The 17,475-nt window shown below is 46.1% G+C and overlaps 2 protein-coding genes across 3 annotated transcripts in view; one reads left to right on the forward strand and one right to left on the reverse strand.

Annotated features, from left to right (window-relative positions):
• Positions 1–2,130, reverse strand: part of ERCC5 (ERCC excision repair 5, endonuclease) — a 361,049-nt gene extending 358,919 nt beyond the window's left edge. Inside the window, exon 1 of the mRNA XM_069637054.1 lies at positions 1,973–2,130. The gene's annotated coding sequence lies outside the window, so the exon portion shown is untranslated. The remainder of the gene's footprint in view (positions 1–1,972) is intronic.
• Positions 2,131–2,245: 115 nt separating this feature from the next.
• Positions 2,246–17,475, forward strand: part of LOC138526383 (homocysteine S-methyltransferase-like) — a 421,515-nt gene continuing 406,285 nt past the window's right edge. For both annotated transcript variants that reach the window (XM_069637059.1, XM_069637057.1), the window contains exon 1: positions 2,246–2,447. In XM_069637059.1, the coding sequence (XP_069493160.1) occupies positions 2,379–2,447 (69 nt within the window). In that variant the 5' untranslated portion in view covers positions 2,246–2,378. The remainder of the gene's footprint in view (positions 2,448–17,475) is intronic.

Genomic DNA, 17,475 nt, shown 5'->3' on the forward strand with positions numbered 1-17,475 from the left:
TTACAAAACTCCCTAGTGACTTGCAATTGCTTTGCAATTAACACGTTTTGTAGTCTATCCCATTAGTTATGGCTTTGAGTAGGGCTAGTGTAGCACACCTTTTTTCAAAATATTGGTGATGTTTGAGTCAGGGGCGCAACAAAACCTACATTTTGGGGGGGGCTAGGTGGTGTTGGGAGGGGCCACTTCAGAAAATAGGCAGGGCAAAATTAGAGGCTCCACCCACACTCTTCTACCCCTCTCCCGTCCATGGTCTGGTGTGGGGACCAACTATCAAATTGTATATGTTAAAGTGCAATACGCAGACAGGCGATGGAAGTCTTTCTTGAAAGTAGCAGTTTACAAGTTTTATTGCGTTTGTTCAGATCTATCACCAATTGGGTGCATTACACAGACCTACAGATAGAAAAGGGAGTGGTAGCCTATGTCCACCTATCTATGTGTCATATATAACCCCTCACGAGATAGGCCCCCAATAACAAAAAAGAGGGATACATACCCCATTGTTTGAAAGTGCGTTTGTTCAAGTACATTTTCTGAACAAACACAGTAAAAATGTAACACCGCCAGTTTCGGGGAAAGTCTTCTCTCACCTCTCTGCCTAACAAAATACAAGTGTGCGCGAGAGGTGCACCTAGGCTAAAATGTAGGCGGGGCTAACCCTTCAAATCTTGGGAGAGGAGCTAACTTTAAATTCAGTGGAGGAGTGGCAAACTTACTTGTGTAAGGGCATCTAACTCCACTACTGATTGTAATGAGACTAGTGCAGCTTCAATGTTACAATCAGTTAACTCTCTCCTTTAGGTCTGAAACACCCACTTCTTGCAGATCCTGAAGGTCCTAGAAAGTGTGAAAATGGCAGATGGTGTGCAATGTAAGACTCAATATCATAGCATAACAAGACATTGCAGAGCGTGGGGCAGTACTCTGGACGGCCCAAGCAACTTCAGTGGCTGGGAGCAACAAGGGAGAAAATGTAATGTTGATTCTACCACAGGTTGTCTGCTATACTAGAATCTTGGTGCACTGACTGGCTGGTGAGACTATGTCTGCCTGTCAATTCAAGTGATGCGAGACTGGGGGAGGGCCAGTGCAGCAATAATGCAATTCTATATGGCAGTATTAGAGCCACTAGCAGAGGAGCACCATTGTACACCAATGTGTCCCTACACTTATTAAAACTGTCCTATTGTAAGGGTGTAAACATAATCACTTATAAGCAAAATATCTATTTACCCACTTTATTTTCAGCGCTTTAAGACACACAATAAAATAAGTTGTGTCATAAACTCCTTTGGGTTTGGAGATTCGTCATAAACTTCCGCATGTCATTGTGTTGTTATTAGCTATGGTATAAGACCATTCAACTAAGGACATCAAAGCAAACTTTACTTTTTAGCATATCAAGCTATTAGATGTTATGGGTATGAACACATTTTCAAAGGGTGCTTTATTGAGTTGCTAGCTTTAACTGTCACAGATTTGCAAGGTGGCTGATAGTCTTTCAGTTGGAAATTAACCATCATGCATAAGAAAGGCTATGCTGCTGATTCACCATCATGCATAAGAAAGGCTATGCTGCTGATGACAAAGTCGAGTTCATTACGGCACTGGGACACAGCCTGTGTGTCTCAGGGGGTGTGTGACTCAGAAAAAGGCAGTGCTTGATGATCGGAGCCGCATTTGGCTCGGAAAAAATGCAATGCGGCCAGGAGCATGTTCCTGATCCTTTGAACTGTTAAAGGGCACGGAAGCCCCGCCCCTCAGGAAACATTTGGGGGGGGGGGGGGTGCGCCGGCTTCAGCCCGATCAACTCAATGATGTTGCGCGCCTGGTTTGAGTCTCTTCTTGCATGCGATGAGACAGCTGGGCGCGTGCTTGGCAGTAAGTGAAGTAAACGTGGTCTGATTATGCAAAGAATTTCTCATAATGTGGTACGATTGCTCAAATAATTTCTTTTAACGGCTCTGACCTCTTTGTAGTAGGCAGCGCTCTCGTCAGGACTCAGATCACATCGCTTCAATAGTTCTACTTCCTACTGCTTCTTTTTTCCTCCTGGCATTCTCTGGGAGATTACTAAGCAACTGACGGCGGACACATGAGACTGAGAAGCCCATTGTAGTGGTTAGTTCCTGTTAGAGGAATGGACCTTGCAACACGTCACCATCACGTTGCACAGTTTTTTGTCAACTATTTACTTCGTCCAATGGGAACTCCCATCAAGTCTACGGTGAATCACATGGCACACGCCGTTTCGCTTGCCTTAAAAGTCAAACAGCGTACGGCTTAAGCCATGTGTTCTGAGTGCAGTTACTTTTTGTGCTCTGCTCAGTCACTCACGAGATGCTGCTGTAGCACTGAAACAACCGAACAAAGAAATGGAAAGTGTAAAGATTTTGGATGGGGGTTTATCATCGGAGTTGGGTGTGTCTGGCTTTCTAATAGAGGTATTTCATTTGCACTTTCCAAGTCATTTGCAATCTATGTTTTTTCTTTAATGGCCATAGAGGCCGTGTTTGAATCGTATTTAATTTGGAACAACAACCACAGACAACTACTTAATCTACTATTTTGAAGTAAAATTAGCATACACTACAATATTGCCCATTCCATTTCAGGAGACGTGAATCCAGTCCTGGTTTTAATTTTGCACCTGGGATTTATAGTCCTTGGTTTGTAATGGGGGGTGGGGAGATCCCGGACTGGATTCAGAATGCAACCGTAAAACCAGGACTGACACCCTCTTCTGCATGGAATGGATTATGTTTGAATCTGTGAATTGGCCATATTTAAAGGATAGTTCCGGGACTTTTTTTTTATTGTCCCTACGGGTCGGCCATGTGTTTGTAAGCATAAATCGGTAGATCGTAGGAAACTTTCCTATGGACCTTACCCGACTTTTCGCCCATTATCGCACTCGAAATCAGCCTCCATTTTGTGATAATCCTATCATTCCGCCGCATCGACCTGGCTCACCTGCCTTTGCGGCACTAAATCAAATCCCCCGCCCCTGAGCCTGACATCAGCAGACGCGTACTGCCCATTTCAAGCACGTCTCGTGTCAACAATCGCTGCGCCTCAGCTATTGACGTGTTGCCATGGAAATGGCAGGACGCCTCTTTCCCCAATAAGTATAAACAGACCGTTTCACAACACACAGCAGCAGATTTTCGATTCCATTCCTCTCTCTGTGTTACTTTGAGTATTCTGTGACTCGTTTCAGTGCTCTGGTCAGCTACCTTCGCCGCTTGTAGCCCGTGTGAACACCTGTACCATCTCTGTAAATTATTTTACTATCTTTACCGCACAATGGCCACAATAATGCCGTATATGTACGAGCCCGAGTACACCGAGGAAGAACTACTGGAAAGTCAAGCACGCGAAAACGATGGGGATTCGGACGGCAGTTGGGAGGACCAGTCAACGGATGAAGAGCCTGGACCATGTCGCATGGACGGCGTCTCCACCTGGTGCACGTGCAATCGGTGCGAGCTAATGCCAACTGAGGAGGAGAACTGCTGCTGCCGTGAAAATTCCGGGTGCTTGGCCTACATTTCGGAAAGCGAGCAAAGTCTGCAGGAAGGCGAGCAAAGTCCGCAATGCATCACCGAGCTGCCAGAGTTCAGGGAAGCCTGCCTCTCACGGACCGTGTTGAGGATGATGATGGTGCTTATGCACGAACTTCGCGGCACTGTTCGTCCGCGTAATCCGAGTAACGAGTAAGTATACTCTGTTTGTGATGTCAGTGATGCCACCACTATTTCATGGTCGTCTCCCACATATAAAATTACATTTACATATCATTCGAACGCATGTAAATTTGTTCCATATAGTGCATTTTCTAGATATAATTTTTTTCTAAGAAAAATGACATGTGTTACCTGAATCGACATTGATAAGAAAGTTTGGTCAGTTTAATACAGTTTGCATCTTTTTTTTTCACAGGTGGTACAGGCTGGTGGCCTATCGTTGCTTCACTTGGTGGCTTCACGGGAGGCTCGGACACCGCGTTCGGAGATTAATACCTGCCTGTGCGGTACTTGCCATTAGACAACATTTCCCCAGTGACAGTGGACAATACCGCGGATTTTCCCTCGATGTGCTGCAACCTCAACTTTACAATGTGTAATGTTTATTATTTATGTTTAATTAAAATCTAAAATAAAGCCCAACATATATTTTAACAATGGTTGTTTTGATTTTTTAAATGAATCTAGTGTATATTCTCCTGGGAGGGTGAGGTATTTATAAACTCACCCCCCTGCATTCCATGTAGTAGATCCTGCAGCCATCCTCTTACATTCAGTTAGATGGCCTCTCCTTGGTGAGGCCCTGCGGCAAACTGGTCTTGTCTGCACGACCACCGCCCCGATCCACCCCCCGCCCTATCAAAGGCAGTTCGCACCGGGGTACTTGTGCTGGCAAGTGGAGCTGTCAGGGAGCGATAAAGGCCAAGAGGTGCCAAAGACCATGTACACTTCAAAGTGGTCTATAGAGCATGGGTTGTTGTTCCCATGTCTACCTACAGACCCCGTGTCTCCTGCCAAGCATCCCCCCTCACGCTGGACGCCCCCCTGCAATCCACATAAGTGTGTCTCCATTCACGAGTCTTCCTGTGACTTGTCTGCACGACCACCGCCCCGATCCACCCCCCGCCGCCCTATCAAAGGCAGTTCGCACCGGGGTACTTGCGCTGGCAAGTGGAGCTGTCAGGGAGCGATAAAGGCCAAGAGGTGCCAAAGACCATGTACACTTCAAAGTGGTCTATAGAGCATGGGTTGTTGTTCCCATGTCTACCTACAGACCCCGTGTCTCCTGCCAAGCATCCCCCCTCACGCTGGACGCCCCCCTGCAATCCACATAAGTGTGTCTCCATTCACGAGTCTTCCTGTGACTTGTCTGCACGACCACCGCCCCGATCCACCCCCCGCCGCCCTATCAAAGGCAGTTCGCACCGGGGTACTTGTGCTGGCAAGTGGAGCTGTCAGGGAGCGATAAAGGCCAAGAGGTGCCAAAGACCATGTACACTTCAAAGTGGTCTATAGAGCATGGGTTGTTGTTCCCATGTCTACCTACAGACCCCGTGTCTCCTGCCAAGCATCCCCCCTCACGCTGGACGGCCCCCTGCAGACCGCATAATGCCACGACATATACACGTCATTCATTCACAAACACACCCCTGTTTCGAATTCTTTATAACCCACTTCATATTTCTAATGAGAACTTCTTTGCGCTTTGCTAGTCAACCCGTGAAGGTGCTGGTTATCTGCTCTTCGTCTCTGTGAACTTCCGGACACCACTTTGAGCAAACTCGTCAGTTTGCAACCTGTGAACTGCTCCCTGTTCTACGACAAGAAACTACTCTGATCCCTGCATCTAACTGTTTGTTCGTCAAGGTAAGTCCATGTACCATAATCATTTTGCGTCCTATTTTTTGATTTATATCTATTTGCTAGTAGTCATCAAATTGCATCCATGTTTTCTTTTCGTTCACGACAGTACATGCAAGGAACTAGTCACATGTTCTGAGTTTAGTCAAATTAGTTTTTCTATTTTTTGAAAGTTATTGAAATACTTATCCGCATGTGAATAACGTGTATAGTTCCAAGAACCAAAACGGACCTTGCATTGAACCTTTTATGTGTCATTTAATGTTTTAACACATTGGTATTCATAGAGAATTGTTGATCTTTACTTTTCAGAACTTTCCATAATGCCTGCCTGTTCCATTGGCGGTTGCCCTTCAAAGACCCATAACAAATCTGAAGGTACTATAATGCATGTTTTCCCTAAGACAATAGATCAGATAAGAGAATGGGTCCGATATTGCGGATATCCAGCCTCTGAGATAGAAAGTAGAGTCCTAGAAGTCTTTGCGGACAAGAGGGGTGATCGATACCGCATCTGCAGCAGGCACTTTAGCCCAGACATATACTCCACATCATTGCTAATAAGGACGAAAACACCGCGAGCGAGGCGAAAATTGCTCTCAACCGCTATTCCCACTCTATTCGTCCACATCCCTCCACTCGTGAGTCAAGTTTACGTATTTATCTCTCGGCATTGCGGTTGTGTGTAGCATTAGCTAACAATAATTTCCCCATTTATGTATCCACTCAATATGAAGGCTGAAGATTCTCCATCCGTGTCGTTATTGCAGTCATCAGCCACTTCAAGCGCCTATCGGGTAATCTTACTTAGCTATTCTGACACTGACTTGTTTTAGGCATGTAAATCAATAGTTTTAATTGATCGTGTAATTATTTTACCTAATGGTACACCACAGTACTCGTCCTCTAGTCTTTGTTTTCAGTTATAATTATTGTTATCCAAAATAATGCAAGTACTGTCTTTCAGGGAGATGCTGAGGAGTCCAACGCATTGACGACAACCGTAGATGTCACTCAGATGCTCGAGGTACGTTTCCGGACAGTTCCATCGATGGAGATCATCAGATCTTGCATTCTTGTAGCGTGATTGTTACACACAATGTTTCTTTCGTTTTTAGCCATTGGTATGTCCTTCTGTCGTCGCCCTCCTATGTGTCTTCTTTTTTCAATATTGTGTTCATTACTAATGAAAGTCCTATGTTTCAGGGAGTCGATGGAGCATTAGTCCAAGAGGAAGGGGGAGCATGCAGTTACGGGTCGGCGCAACAGCTTGCAGAAGTGTGCACCGCAGTTACAGCGTCCCTTGATGTTCTTATGCATTTCGAGGTATGGATACTGACAGATCAATCATGCGAGATCAAATGACGTGATTACATCCGCTATACTTCCTTCTTTATTAACGCAAGTACTATGTTTCAGGGAGCTGACGGAGCTTCTTCAACAAGAACATCACCCCTAGTAGTTGATGCAGATCTCTGGGTGGTGACACTTCCAACGATGGAGCAAATCGAATCATATTTAGATATCCATTATTTATTTTAGACAACTGATCATTTGTGCAGGTCTATTTAGATGAGCCGTTGACGCCTGCAGAAAGTTTATGTTCTTTTAAACAAAATACAAAACCATACTAATGCAATTACTGTGTTTCAGGGAGTTGCTGAAGCCTCATCTTCAATAATATCATCAATGGAAGTCTATGCGGAGCCCGAGGTATGGATCTTGACAGTTCAATCTAACTAGATCAACAATGCGTGAACTATTGTCGTTTGAATGTTCTACACAATGCGTTCATTCGTGTTTTGCTATTGAGATGTACGTATGGGTATTGGTCCCCAAGTACATTTTGTGTTTTCAATATTATTATACATACTAATGAAAGTTCTATGTTTCAGCGAGTCGATGGAGCCTCAGTGAGTGATGGATGTGCTTATCATGAAAGTATAGTCGTTGCAGCGCGAGAGGAAGTGGAGACATGCACACACGAGTCGGAGCAACAGCGTCCAGATGTTGAAGTTCGAGGAAAGAAAGTTTCAAAGAAAAGAAAGCAAAAGAAGGTTAGTGTCCTGTTCACTATATTATGTTGTCTTTCACTGTCAATAGTTCAATACTGTAAGTTGTGTTTAAACTGAACATCCCTTTTCTAATCTGTCCTCTAGTTGCGAGTGGGTGTAAGAACTAGATCTACACAGACAGTGAAGCGAACGAGAGATGTTGCTTGTCAAACCTTTTGGCAGGGACTTGAGACTGGAGATGCATCGTGCCAATGGGAAGAATATGAAGTGATTGACAACGGAGCTATACCACCACCAGCCATTGATAGTGAATGTCCTCCTGGTAGTTTGGATGCAGTCGTAGATCAATTCACAGAATCCACACCCGCAAAAAATAAGAGCACGCGAAAGTTGAAGACATTGTTTTTTTCTCCCATCTCCGGACAAGGAACAGATGTTGCAATGGAAGAGAATGAAGTGGACGACAATGAAACACCATCAATATCACTCAGCATAGCGGAAGACGATATCAGAGATTGTACCTTTCATGCGAGTGACATGTCCTCAACGTTACAGGCCGAACCAGCTGGGATGCAGAGTGACAGTATAAGGAAAGAGGCCAAATTCATTGTATTCGATAGCTGTTTGACGGATATTATTATGATGATGAAATGTGGGCATTGGGTTGGTGGGGAAGTATGTGGGGAGCCATTGATTAATGTGACTCGTGCAATTCGAGGCACTAACCTTAAAATACATGCCACCTGTACACAATATCATCCGTTCGCATGGTCTGCACAACCCATGCTGGGGCAACTGCCAGCAGGCAATCTACTTTGTGCAGCGGCCGCACTTTTTAGTGGTTCAAGTTTTAAAAAGTTACAGTATTTCTTTCAGTTTGTCGGAATCCATTTCATTGCGAAAAGTCAGTTCTACAAATACCAAACCGATTATCTATTTCCAGCCATCAGCGAAGCTTGGAGAATGGAAAAAATGTCAATGGAAAGTACATTTGCGGGCAAACGCTTCAGGCTAGCCGGTGATGGACAATGCGACAGTCCAGGATTTTCAGCCAAGTACTGCACCTACCACTTTCAGGACATGGAAAGTAAGAAAATTGTGAGTTCGTTGGTCGTGCAGGTGTCACAAAGTACATCCTCAGTGGCCATGGAGAAAGTTGGCTTTGTAGCATCATTGCAAGAACTACAATCGCGGGGAATGGTGATCGACCTGATAGCCACGGACAGACACGTTTCAATTGCCAAGACAATGAGAGAACAGTACAAAAATATAAATCACCAATTTGACGTTTGGCATCTTGCAAAATCAATCAATAAAAAATTGTCGGCTGCAGGAAAAAAAAAAGATATGCAAGGTATTTCACAGTGGTCCAAGTCAATCAGCAACCATCTTTGGTGGAGCTCAAAAACATGTGAAGGGTCGTTGGAAATTCTACTGGAAAAATGGCGGTCAGTAATGTTGCACTGTAGCAACGTACATCGATGGTCGACAAATGAGCATTTCCACAAATGTGAACATGGCCATTTGTCCACAGAGGAGGCACGGAAGAAGAAGTGGTTGATTCCTTCATCACCCACTCACAAGGCCATTGAAAAGATTGTATTTGATAAAACTATAACAAAAGCTTTGAGGGGACTCACGGAATTCTGCCACACAGGAGATTTGGAGGTGTTCCACAATATGTGCCTCAAGTACAGGCCCAAAAGATTGCATTTTGGCATGGAAGGCATGATAAATCGGACTCTTCTAGCGGTCTTGGCACATAACCATAATGTTGGCCGTCAACAAAGTAGGACGACCGGAACTTTAGGGACGCTTCGCTACAATAAGGCCTTCACTAAAAGAAGTAAACAATGGGTGATCAAACCAGTGTTTGAGGATATGCAATATGAGTTTATTGAGAGACTTATCGTAGATGTCCTCGATAGGCACATACATGGAGTGGTGAACGAACCTATGCAGGGGACAACTGCATTGCCACCCAACATTGCCTCTGTTCCATGTCCACCTAAAGCAGAGCTCATTGAGAAATACACATCACGGTTTAAATGATTGTAATTCGATTGTCTGTTCTCTCTTCTCTCGAGTCTCCTCATGTTGCAGGCCCATTGCAATTAAACCAAACAGTAATATAAATCATTTTTACAAAAATTATAGAATGTTTCCGTATTACAAACACATGGCCGACCCATAGGGACAATAAAAAAAAAGGCACGCAGACAAGATGCCCTTACACTAACTGGAGCTAACTAGAAATGTGTGCTCGCTCAAAGTGAAGGTCAGCTGCTTTGATGTTTTGCTCGGGTGGGGGAACGGCCCACGACCCAATATAAGGTTCTATTGTGATTTGACCTTGACAGGCCGGGACCATCCTGAAAGACTAAGAAAAGATAATGAATAAAATTTCAGAAACGAAACGATGAGCCACGTTCATTAGAAGAAGTAACGTCGGCAAAGAAGGAGTGGTGTTTCGGGTCTGCCCTACACAGAGACACAATGGAAAATGCAAATATAATGTAAGTAACTTTTGATGAGTTTATACCGCAATTTCATTACTATACAGTGGCTTTAAAGACGGGTTCAGTTGTACTTGTTCGTTCTATGTGGCATAGTGTTTTCTACCGCGCTCTATCTGGAGGAGAAACATCTGCTTTTACTGAAGCACCTCAAAACCTTCCTCTTTGCTTCTGCTTTCTCTCTCCCTCTCCCCTGCTACAACTGGTCCACTGTCTGCGACCTCGGTCCTGGGCCCTTCCACTCTCCACCTGCACTGCCTCCCTGTCAACCCCTGCACTGGGGGACTGTCTCAGTATCCTACAGCCCCCCCTTCCCAGCACTTGTCCTGCACTTACCTTGCACTTGCCACCAGCTGGCCCTATTTATTTATTATTTTATGCTACTTACCTTGTACTCCACTCCCCCCCCCTCCATGCCTCGCCACGCCTTTAAACACTTGTGTACACCCAGTAGCGCTGTCCTCGCTATGAAATGAATAATTTTAATAAGGATCTGATGGTGAGACTAATTTCATTTTTTATGTTTTTAGGTACATCATTCACTACTGTCTGTGTCACGAGTACCAGACACCGGCGGACGGCTTCTACAGCCGCCAGTTGCTTCTCCGCGTGAACAACGTTACCACCCTGACCATTTTATGGGACGATCGCCAAGTACAAGTATGCCCTTACGCGGTACTAACGGTTAGATGCAACATACCTACCGTTGTGGTGGCCTAGTGCCTCGTTGTTGGAACAGCCATGCGATTATCAGTGCGACAGAAGAGCTTATTTTTATCGTAAACCAACACCCTGTGTACTGCACACGAACATCGCTTCCCTCAAGACGAACTAATTTGGATCGAGAGCAAAGAAAAATGCAAATCGCTGAATATTCTCTAAACATTTGATGTCCAATAAACGTACTTTGACAAATGTACAATCTTGCCGTTTGCTTTTAAACCACGGTTTCACATTCCGAATTGTGGTGCTGTATTGTGAGATGCTCTAAGACCCTGTGTACAGCAAAGGACCATCGCGTTCCTCAATACGAACTTTTTGGAACATGAGCAAATAAAAATGCAAATCGCTGAATATTCTCTAAACATTTGATGTCAAATAAATGTACTTTACCACATTTACAATCTTGCGGTTTGATTTCAAAGTACAGTTTCATATTCCGAATTGTGGTGCGCTGTATTGTGAGCTGATCTGTGTTGATTTCCGGGGTCTGTGTGGAGTCGCGTAGAAGACGCCTGGGCGCGTTTGCCTACGCAGCTCAGTCACGTCACGGATAGAGGCGGGGAATATGAATGTTTTGATAAAGTCTGTTTCAGGGGCGGGGGATTTGATTTAGTGCCGCAAAGGCAGGTGAGCCAGGTCGATGCGGCGGAATGATAGGATTATCACAAAATGGAGGCTGATTTCGAGTGCGATAATGGGCGAAAAGTCGGGTAAGGTCCATAGGAAAGTTTCCTACGATCTACCGATTTATGCTTACAAACACATGGCCGACCCGTAGGGACAATAAAAAAAAAGTCCCGGAACTATCCTTTAAGTCGATCCTTGCCGACGTAATTCATTCTACTATTTAGGTGATTATCCAGCCCTGTTTTATATGTATGCATTCTGGGGCGTGTAGTTATGATTTTCCCATTATAAAACTTCTACTGTTACTTCCAGAATGCAAAGAAGAAAACAGCTGGATAAGCACCTGCAAATCGGAATGGATCATGGTGCCCCACTATGTAAATTGGCCATGGGCACGGTGTTGCTTGCCACCTGGGGCAACTCGTAGCACGGTGCATGGCCAACCTATCTATTGAAACGCAGACAAGAACAACTGTAAAGACAAATTGAAGATCTCCTCAATTACAGCACATTTTTACAACCTTGTATATGTATATTCATTTATTGACTGAACACTTTCCTACGTGTAGCATGCCAACGTGCCCTAATCCATTCGGAGGATACTAGTCTAGCCCTCGTTTCTACTTTGCATTCAGACTTGTAGTCCTTGGTTTATCCATTATAAATCCTGCCTTTCAAGTTCCAGAATGTACAATTGAAGCCAGGACAGGACTAGCATCTACCGAATGGAATAGCAGGCTTCAAAAGGAGCTTGGAGCTATTTAGCTTCTGCTTGCGACCTTGAAGAGCCTGGTTTGATTCACACCAATGGCTTCCTTTGACTCCGTCGGCGAAATGGTGCCATACAAACATAGCTGCCTAACATAAGCTCTGTGTGTTTAGGAATGTGTGTAAAGAGATTTAGGACACACGTCGGAGAAATTGAAAGCACATGAATCTTATATAATTGACAAACGCTTATAGTGTGCCAGTTGGATTTTGTCATGTGATAAGTGCGTGGTGACGGACGCAAATAAAGACTCCCCTGCGTCAGCACGCAGGGCAGTGCACGAGCGGGGACTGTGTTAACACATCTGTGTCCTCATTGTATAGGCCCTGCGCCTGTATGTTGCTCAGGGGAGCCGAGTTATGAATACAGGAAGTGACAACACTGCCAGTTATAGGACCACAAATTTGCATGTAGTTGCCAACTTGGTGCACCAGCGTGGGTGGGGGTGGAGGCGCGTGCGGCGCAGAACAGTGGAAACATTGGCTAGCATGTACTGCATATACTAAAGTCAAGTAAGAAGGAGATTTAAGCCTTCGAGTTTCATTCCAGTAGGTCATCACTGCCCCTACTCCACCTCTCCATAATCATCCAGGTTGTAGTAGGCCTCAAAAGGCAGAGCAACACAACTAGGATGGGAGAACGAAATGCCGTCCCATCCTGTGAGTGTGTCAGACGTCAAAGCAAAGACTGTGCGGGTGCCTCCTACCTTGGAGCACAATCTCACTAATTTGATGCAAATCTCGCAAGTGGGAGCATGGGAATCCCCTGCGGGTGTGTGGGCTGCAGACCCTGGATCACATGCTCACTTCTTCAGTGTCAAACTCTGGCCAAGGCTCTTTGGGCAAGCATTCAGGATGGGTCTCACACCTATAAACAGTGTGATATATTGAGTGGGCACCTCACTCCTTGGAGCATAGTATCAAGCTGGTAAAACTCGCAACTGAATGTACAGTTTCACTCTTGGTCATCTCAGTGACCCCATGTATATTAATGGAGTCAGTCTCCCATCTGGGAAGACAATTATATTTCTGTTAAAACACTCTGATTTGTCACTCCAGTTTTCTCGATCTATAGATCCATACCCTATTCATTCAATGTGTGTGCAGGGGTGATAACTTGTGTCTGAGAGAGCTCATTCTTTCATTCAGGAGAGATAAAGGGGTAACAGCCCCCTGTATGTGGGATCAGGCTCATTTTGCTCCATGGCCCCTCCAGAAGGAGTGAGCAGGTTTTAAGACCCTGCAGATTCTGCTATCTGACAGGCTCAAGCCTTCTATCCCTTGCCCCATCACGGCTCCCAACAACCTGAGCTGCAGTTTATGGACAGCAGGCAGCTCCGGACATGCCTGTTGCCAATTGAATGTAGACAGATCTACTATTTAGACACTGGGCATGAGCCATGAATCCACATTGGTGGTGAAGAAGCACTCAACATACAGAACACAATGGTATAGTGTTGCATTCCTGCTGAGAAATGACAATTCTGAGCATGTGAGCAGTAGGCTGGATCAAAGGTGTAGAAGCCTCTGTGAGAAGTGGCAGTACTGTCCCAACGGTGAGAAGTGTAGTATTTTCACATGAACTATGCTTAAGAACTTTGGGTTATTGAATAGTGCTCCTACATTCTGAGTAATTCCATCCCTTTAAATATATGAGCTCTTGTATAACCACAACAGTGTTGAGTTATTCTGATGATGACAGACTTGCTCAATAGTTCTGGTTCTGTATCATTAAATGTACTTCAGATATTTAGAGTATCGGAAGGATAGCTCAGGGGCAACATGCTCGCCTTGGAAGCAAGACGACACAGAGCAACACAGGTTCGATCCCTCGGTCCGCGCAACACAGGTTCGATCCCTCGGTCCGCACAACACAGGTTCGCTCCCTCGGTCCGCGCAACACAGGTTCGCTCCCTCAGTCCGCGCTTAGACACCTCTGGGTAGTACACGCATTATAAATAACCAATTAAAATAAAAAGCAATACATCTGTTGAGAAGTGCTGGGGCCTTGTCAATAAGAGTGTAGCAGCTCAACTGAGAGGTGCTGATGTTGTCCCATCAAAAGTATAGCAGCCCCACTAAGATGAACTAGCATTGCCTCGACAAAAGCATAGTATTATCGGTGAGAAGATTCAACAATTATAGAAGCCCTGTTACAGCAGTACTATCCCATCAAGAGTATAGCCAGCTAACTGAGAGTACCAGCATTGCCCCATTTCAAATATGGCAGCACTACTAGAAAGTGCTGGCTCATACGCCTCCGCTCCCCGCCCATAGCATTCACCCTCACCACGTGCACACTCTGAGACATGCAAACAGTCTCATTTGCCCTCTCCCTGCCCCCCACCCCTCGCTTTGCATCTGTGCCTCCATTTCTAAAAGTTCTTCTGGGTTGGGTGTACCTCTACATCTGTTCAACCCTCTTGCCAAGAGGGGTGCACAAATGTACAAATACACCCAACCCAAAACGATTTTTAGAAATTGAGGGACAGACTTGTTTTGCATCTGTGCCTACATTTCTAAAAATCGTTTTGGGTTGGGTATACTTCTACATCTGTGTGCTGGGGTGCACAGATGTAGAAGTATACCCAACCCAAACCGATTTTTAGAAATTGAGGGACAGATGCAAAGCAGGAGCCTCTTGCTTTGCATCTGTCCCACAATTTCTAAACATCGTTTTTCCCCGGCTTTTACCCGGGCCGCCAGAGAGAGGCACAGTATGGATGGAACAAAGGGCCATCCATACTGCGTCGTCTCTTCTCTCTGGCCGGGGGCAGTGGGGGGCTCAGCCCCGACTTCATTCTGCGGTGGGGGGGCCAGCGCCCCGCAGCACCCCGTACTCGGCACCCCTGATGCTGCTGGCACAAGTGCACAACACTGGCGACGAGTGGGTGTCATAGGCAGCCCAGCACCATGGGCTGCATGAATCCACGCCATCATCATTGCTCTCAACCTCTCATTGACACTGGGTGGGTGAAAACACACAATTTTGTATTTGGCGGGTGAAAGCCCATTGAATCCTATGCGCGTGTGGGAAGCTTGGCGGGTGAGAGTGCTGCTTAAGTGGCGGGTAACACCTGCCAAATGCGTGTGAGTTAAGAGGTATGCATCGTCCAGAGCCGGCGAGCGCAGTGACAGCACCCCCACCACCGCGCAGCGATGCGCATTACCACAGGTAAGAGCAATCATATGCTGCTTTTATGAGCGCTACAATGGCGACACGCCACATTTTTGGAAAACCCCTACAAGGGAGCTATTTGTTAACTGTGCGATTCATAGCCTTATTGTCTGTTTTCCTGCACATAGTTGTGCACAAAGGAAAGTGCTGACCCTTAACAATATTTGTCGTGAGAGGGTAGCAGCACTTGGTGGGAGAGTGCACATGCGCCGTGGCAATGATTGACACTGGGTTGCGGCTCCTAAAGGAATGCCTGTGTGCCCATCGGCCACGTTTGGCCCACGATAAGACCCTTCCTTAGGGTTGCGGCTTCTGGAGGAGTGCCTGTGTGCCCCAGGAACCAAGCTGGCCACGAGGCGCATCCTGCTGAATTTCCATGGACTAGACTGTTTTGTGATACTCACTCGCACCATGTCAGAAGATGAAATAGAAGTGGCCCCTAGTGGATGACTCCCTCGATTGCAAGGATCCCTGATGCCCATTCTAGAATTCGATGTGGACAGCTCCCCTGCTACTTTAGACCCCAGATGGAGCATGTGGGTGAAACAACTACGTGTGTACTTTGACGCAACTGGTGAATTTAGCAACCATGCCCAGAAGTCACTTTTCCTTTACTCTGCAGGCCCAGTTGTCTACTGAATCTTTTGAAACCCTACGGACAATTCTTTCACAAGGGCCATGGCGCCACTGAATGATCACTTCACCCCCATGGTGAACACGGACTATGAAAAGTTCAACATCAGGACCGCCACACAAAAGCCTGGCGAGAGCCTAGATGGCTACCATGGCCGCCTGCACCACCTTGCATCCACATGTGCGTGGAATGATGAAGAGGAAGAGGTACGCTTCCAGCTCATCGTTGGGTGCCTGTCAACAAAACTGCAGAGACAGATCCTTCGGGAACCAGGTATCACCCTACAGCGCATACTGGAAGTGGGACAATCCCATGAGCTAGTGGATACCAGGCGATCCTACATGGAGTCAGCACTCAAGTCTATGAAGCTGGAAGACGTATTTGCCATAGGGAGGCAACCGGCCGGAAAAGGCGGAAGGAGAAGCCCCTGTCAAAGGAGGGACCAACCCCAGGCAGCCTACGAAACCGTGTGTGTCCTGTGTGGGTATGACCTACCCCATCAAAGTGAATGCCCGGCCAAAGGGCATACTTGCGGCAGGTGCAGTGTCCAGAACCATTTCACCCAGGTGTTTAGGACACAGGCCCCCGTGACCCACTCAAGGAGGAAAGAACACCCGAGAACACCGTTTCGACGCAAGGTTCCCCTAGTCGCTGTTGTGTAGGGAGCCACACGAGACATAGACAGCCTGGCAGAAGGTGAAGACGAAGAGCACGTCTTTTTCATTTCATCTGTGCTGACGATCAGTGGGAAGGAAAAGCGCCAGCCCAAATGTCTAGTTAAAATACTAAACCAGGACATACCAGCTCTTATTGACACAGGTGCATCAGTAAACGTAATGGAAGATGCCCACTATCAGTCACTCCGAGCTCCCCCACCACTGAATTAGACGGGGGTACGCATATTCACGTTGGTGATAAGATGCCACTACCACTCGAGGGAGACTTTGTGGCCCCTTTGAAACATGAAGATGTCTCTATTAAGGCGTGTTTCTTTGTGTCCTGAGTCAGCGATCAGACTCCACTCGGGTGTGCAGCTGCAGGAGCGCTCAAACTAGTACACTTTGCCTATGTAGTGTTCGTGGAGGACGTACAATCGTTTGTGGAAAGATTTAACAATGTATTTACTGGCATGGGACAGATTGTAGGAGACCAGTGAGATTCCACATTGATAACACTATTCAACCAGTGGCGCTAAAACACCGGAGGGTGCCCTTTCACTTAGCAGGACAGGTTGCACAAGAGCTCCGGAAGTAGGTTGACATGGACATCATTGAGCCTGTTGAAGGTTCCACCCCTTGGGTGTCCCCTATTGTGATTGACTGGAAACCCCAGCAGTCAGAGTCTGTTCGGATTCGTGTAGATATGCGCCTACCAAACAAAGCCATTGTGAGAGAGCGTCACATCACTCCTATCATTGATGACATTATCACTGACCTACAGTGAGCCACGTTCTTCTCAAAATTAGACCTTCGGGCTGACTATCATCAACTGGTCTTACACCTGGAGTCGAGGTATATCACTACTTTCCCGACCCACAGAGGACTCTTTCACTATAAGAGACTTAACTGCGGGATATCCTCGGCTGCCAAGGTCTTTCAGAACACCATGCTACCCTGTCAGGCAC

The sequence above is a fragment of the Ambystoma mexicanum genome, chromosome 7p (genome assembly GCF_040938575.1).
Source record: "Ambystoma mexicanum isolate Mex_15411 chromosome 7p, UKY_AmexF1_1, whole genome shotgun sequence".
Classification (NCBI taxonomy): Eukaryota; Metazoa; Chordata; class Amphibia; order Caudata; family Ambystomatidae; genus Ambystoma; species Ambystoma mexicanum.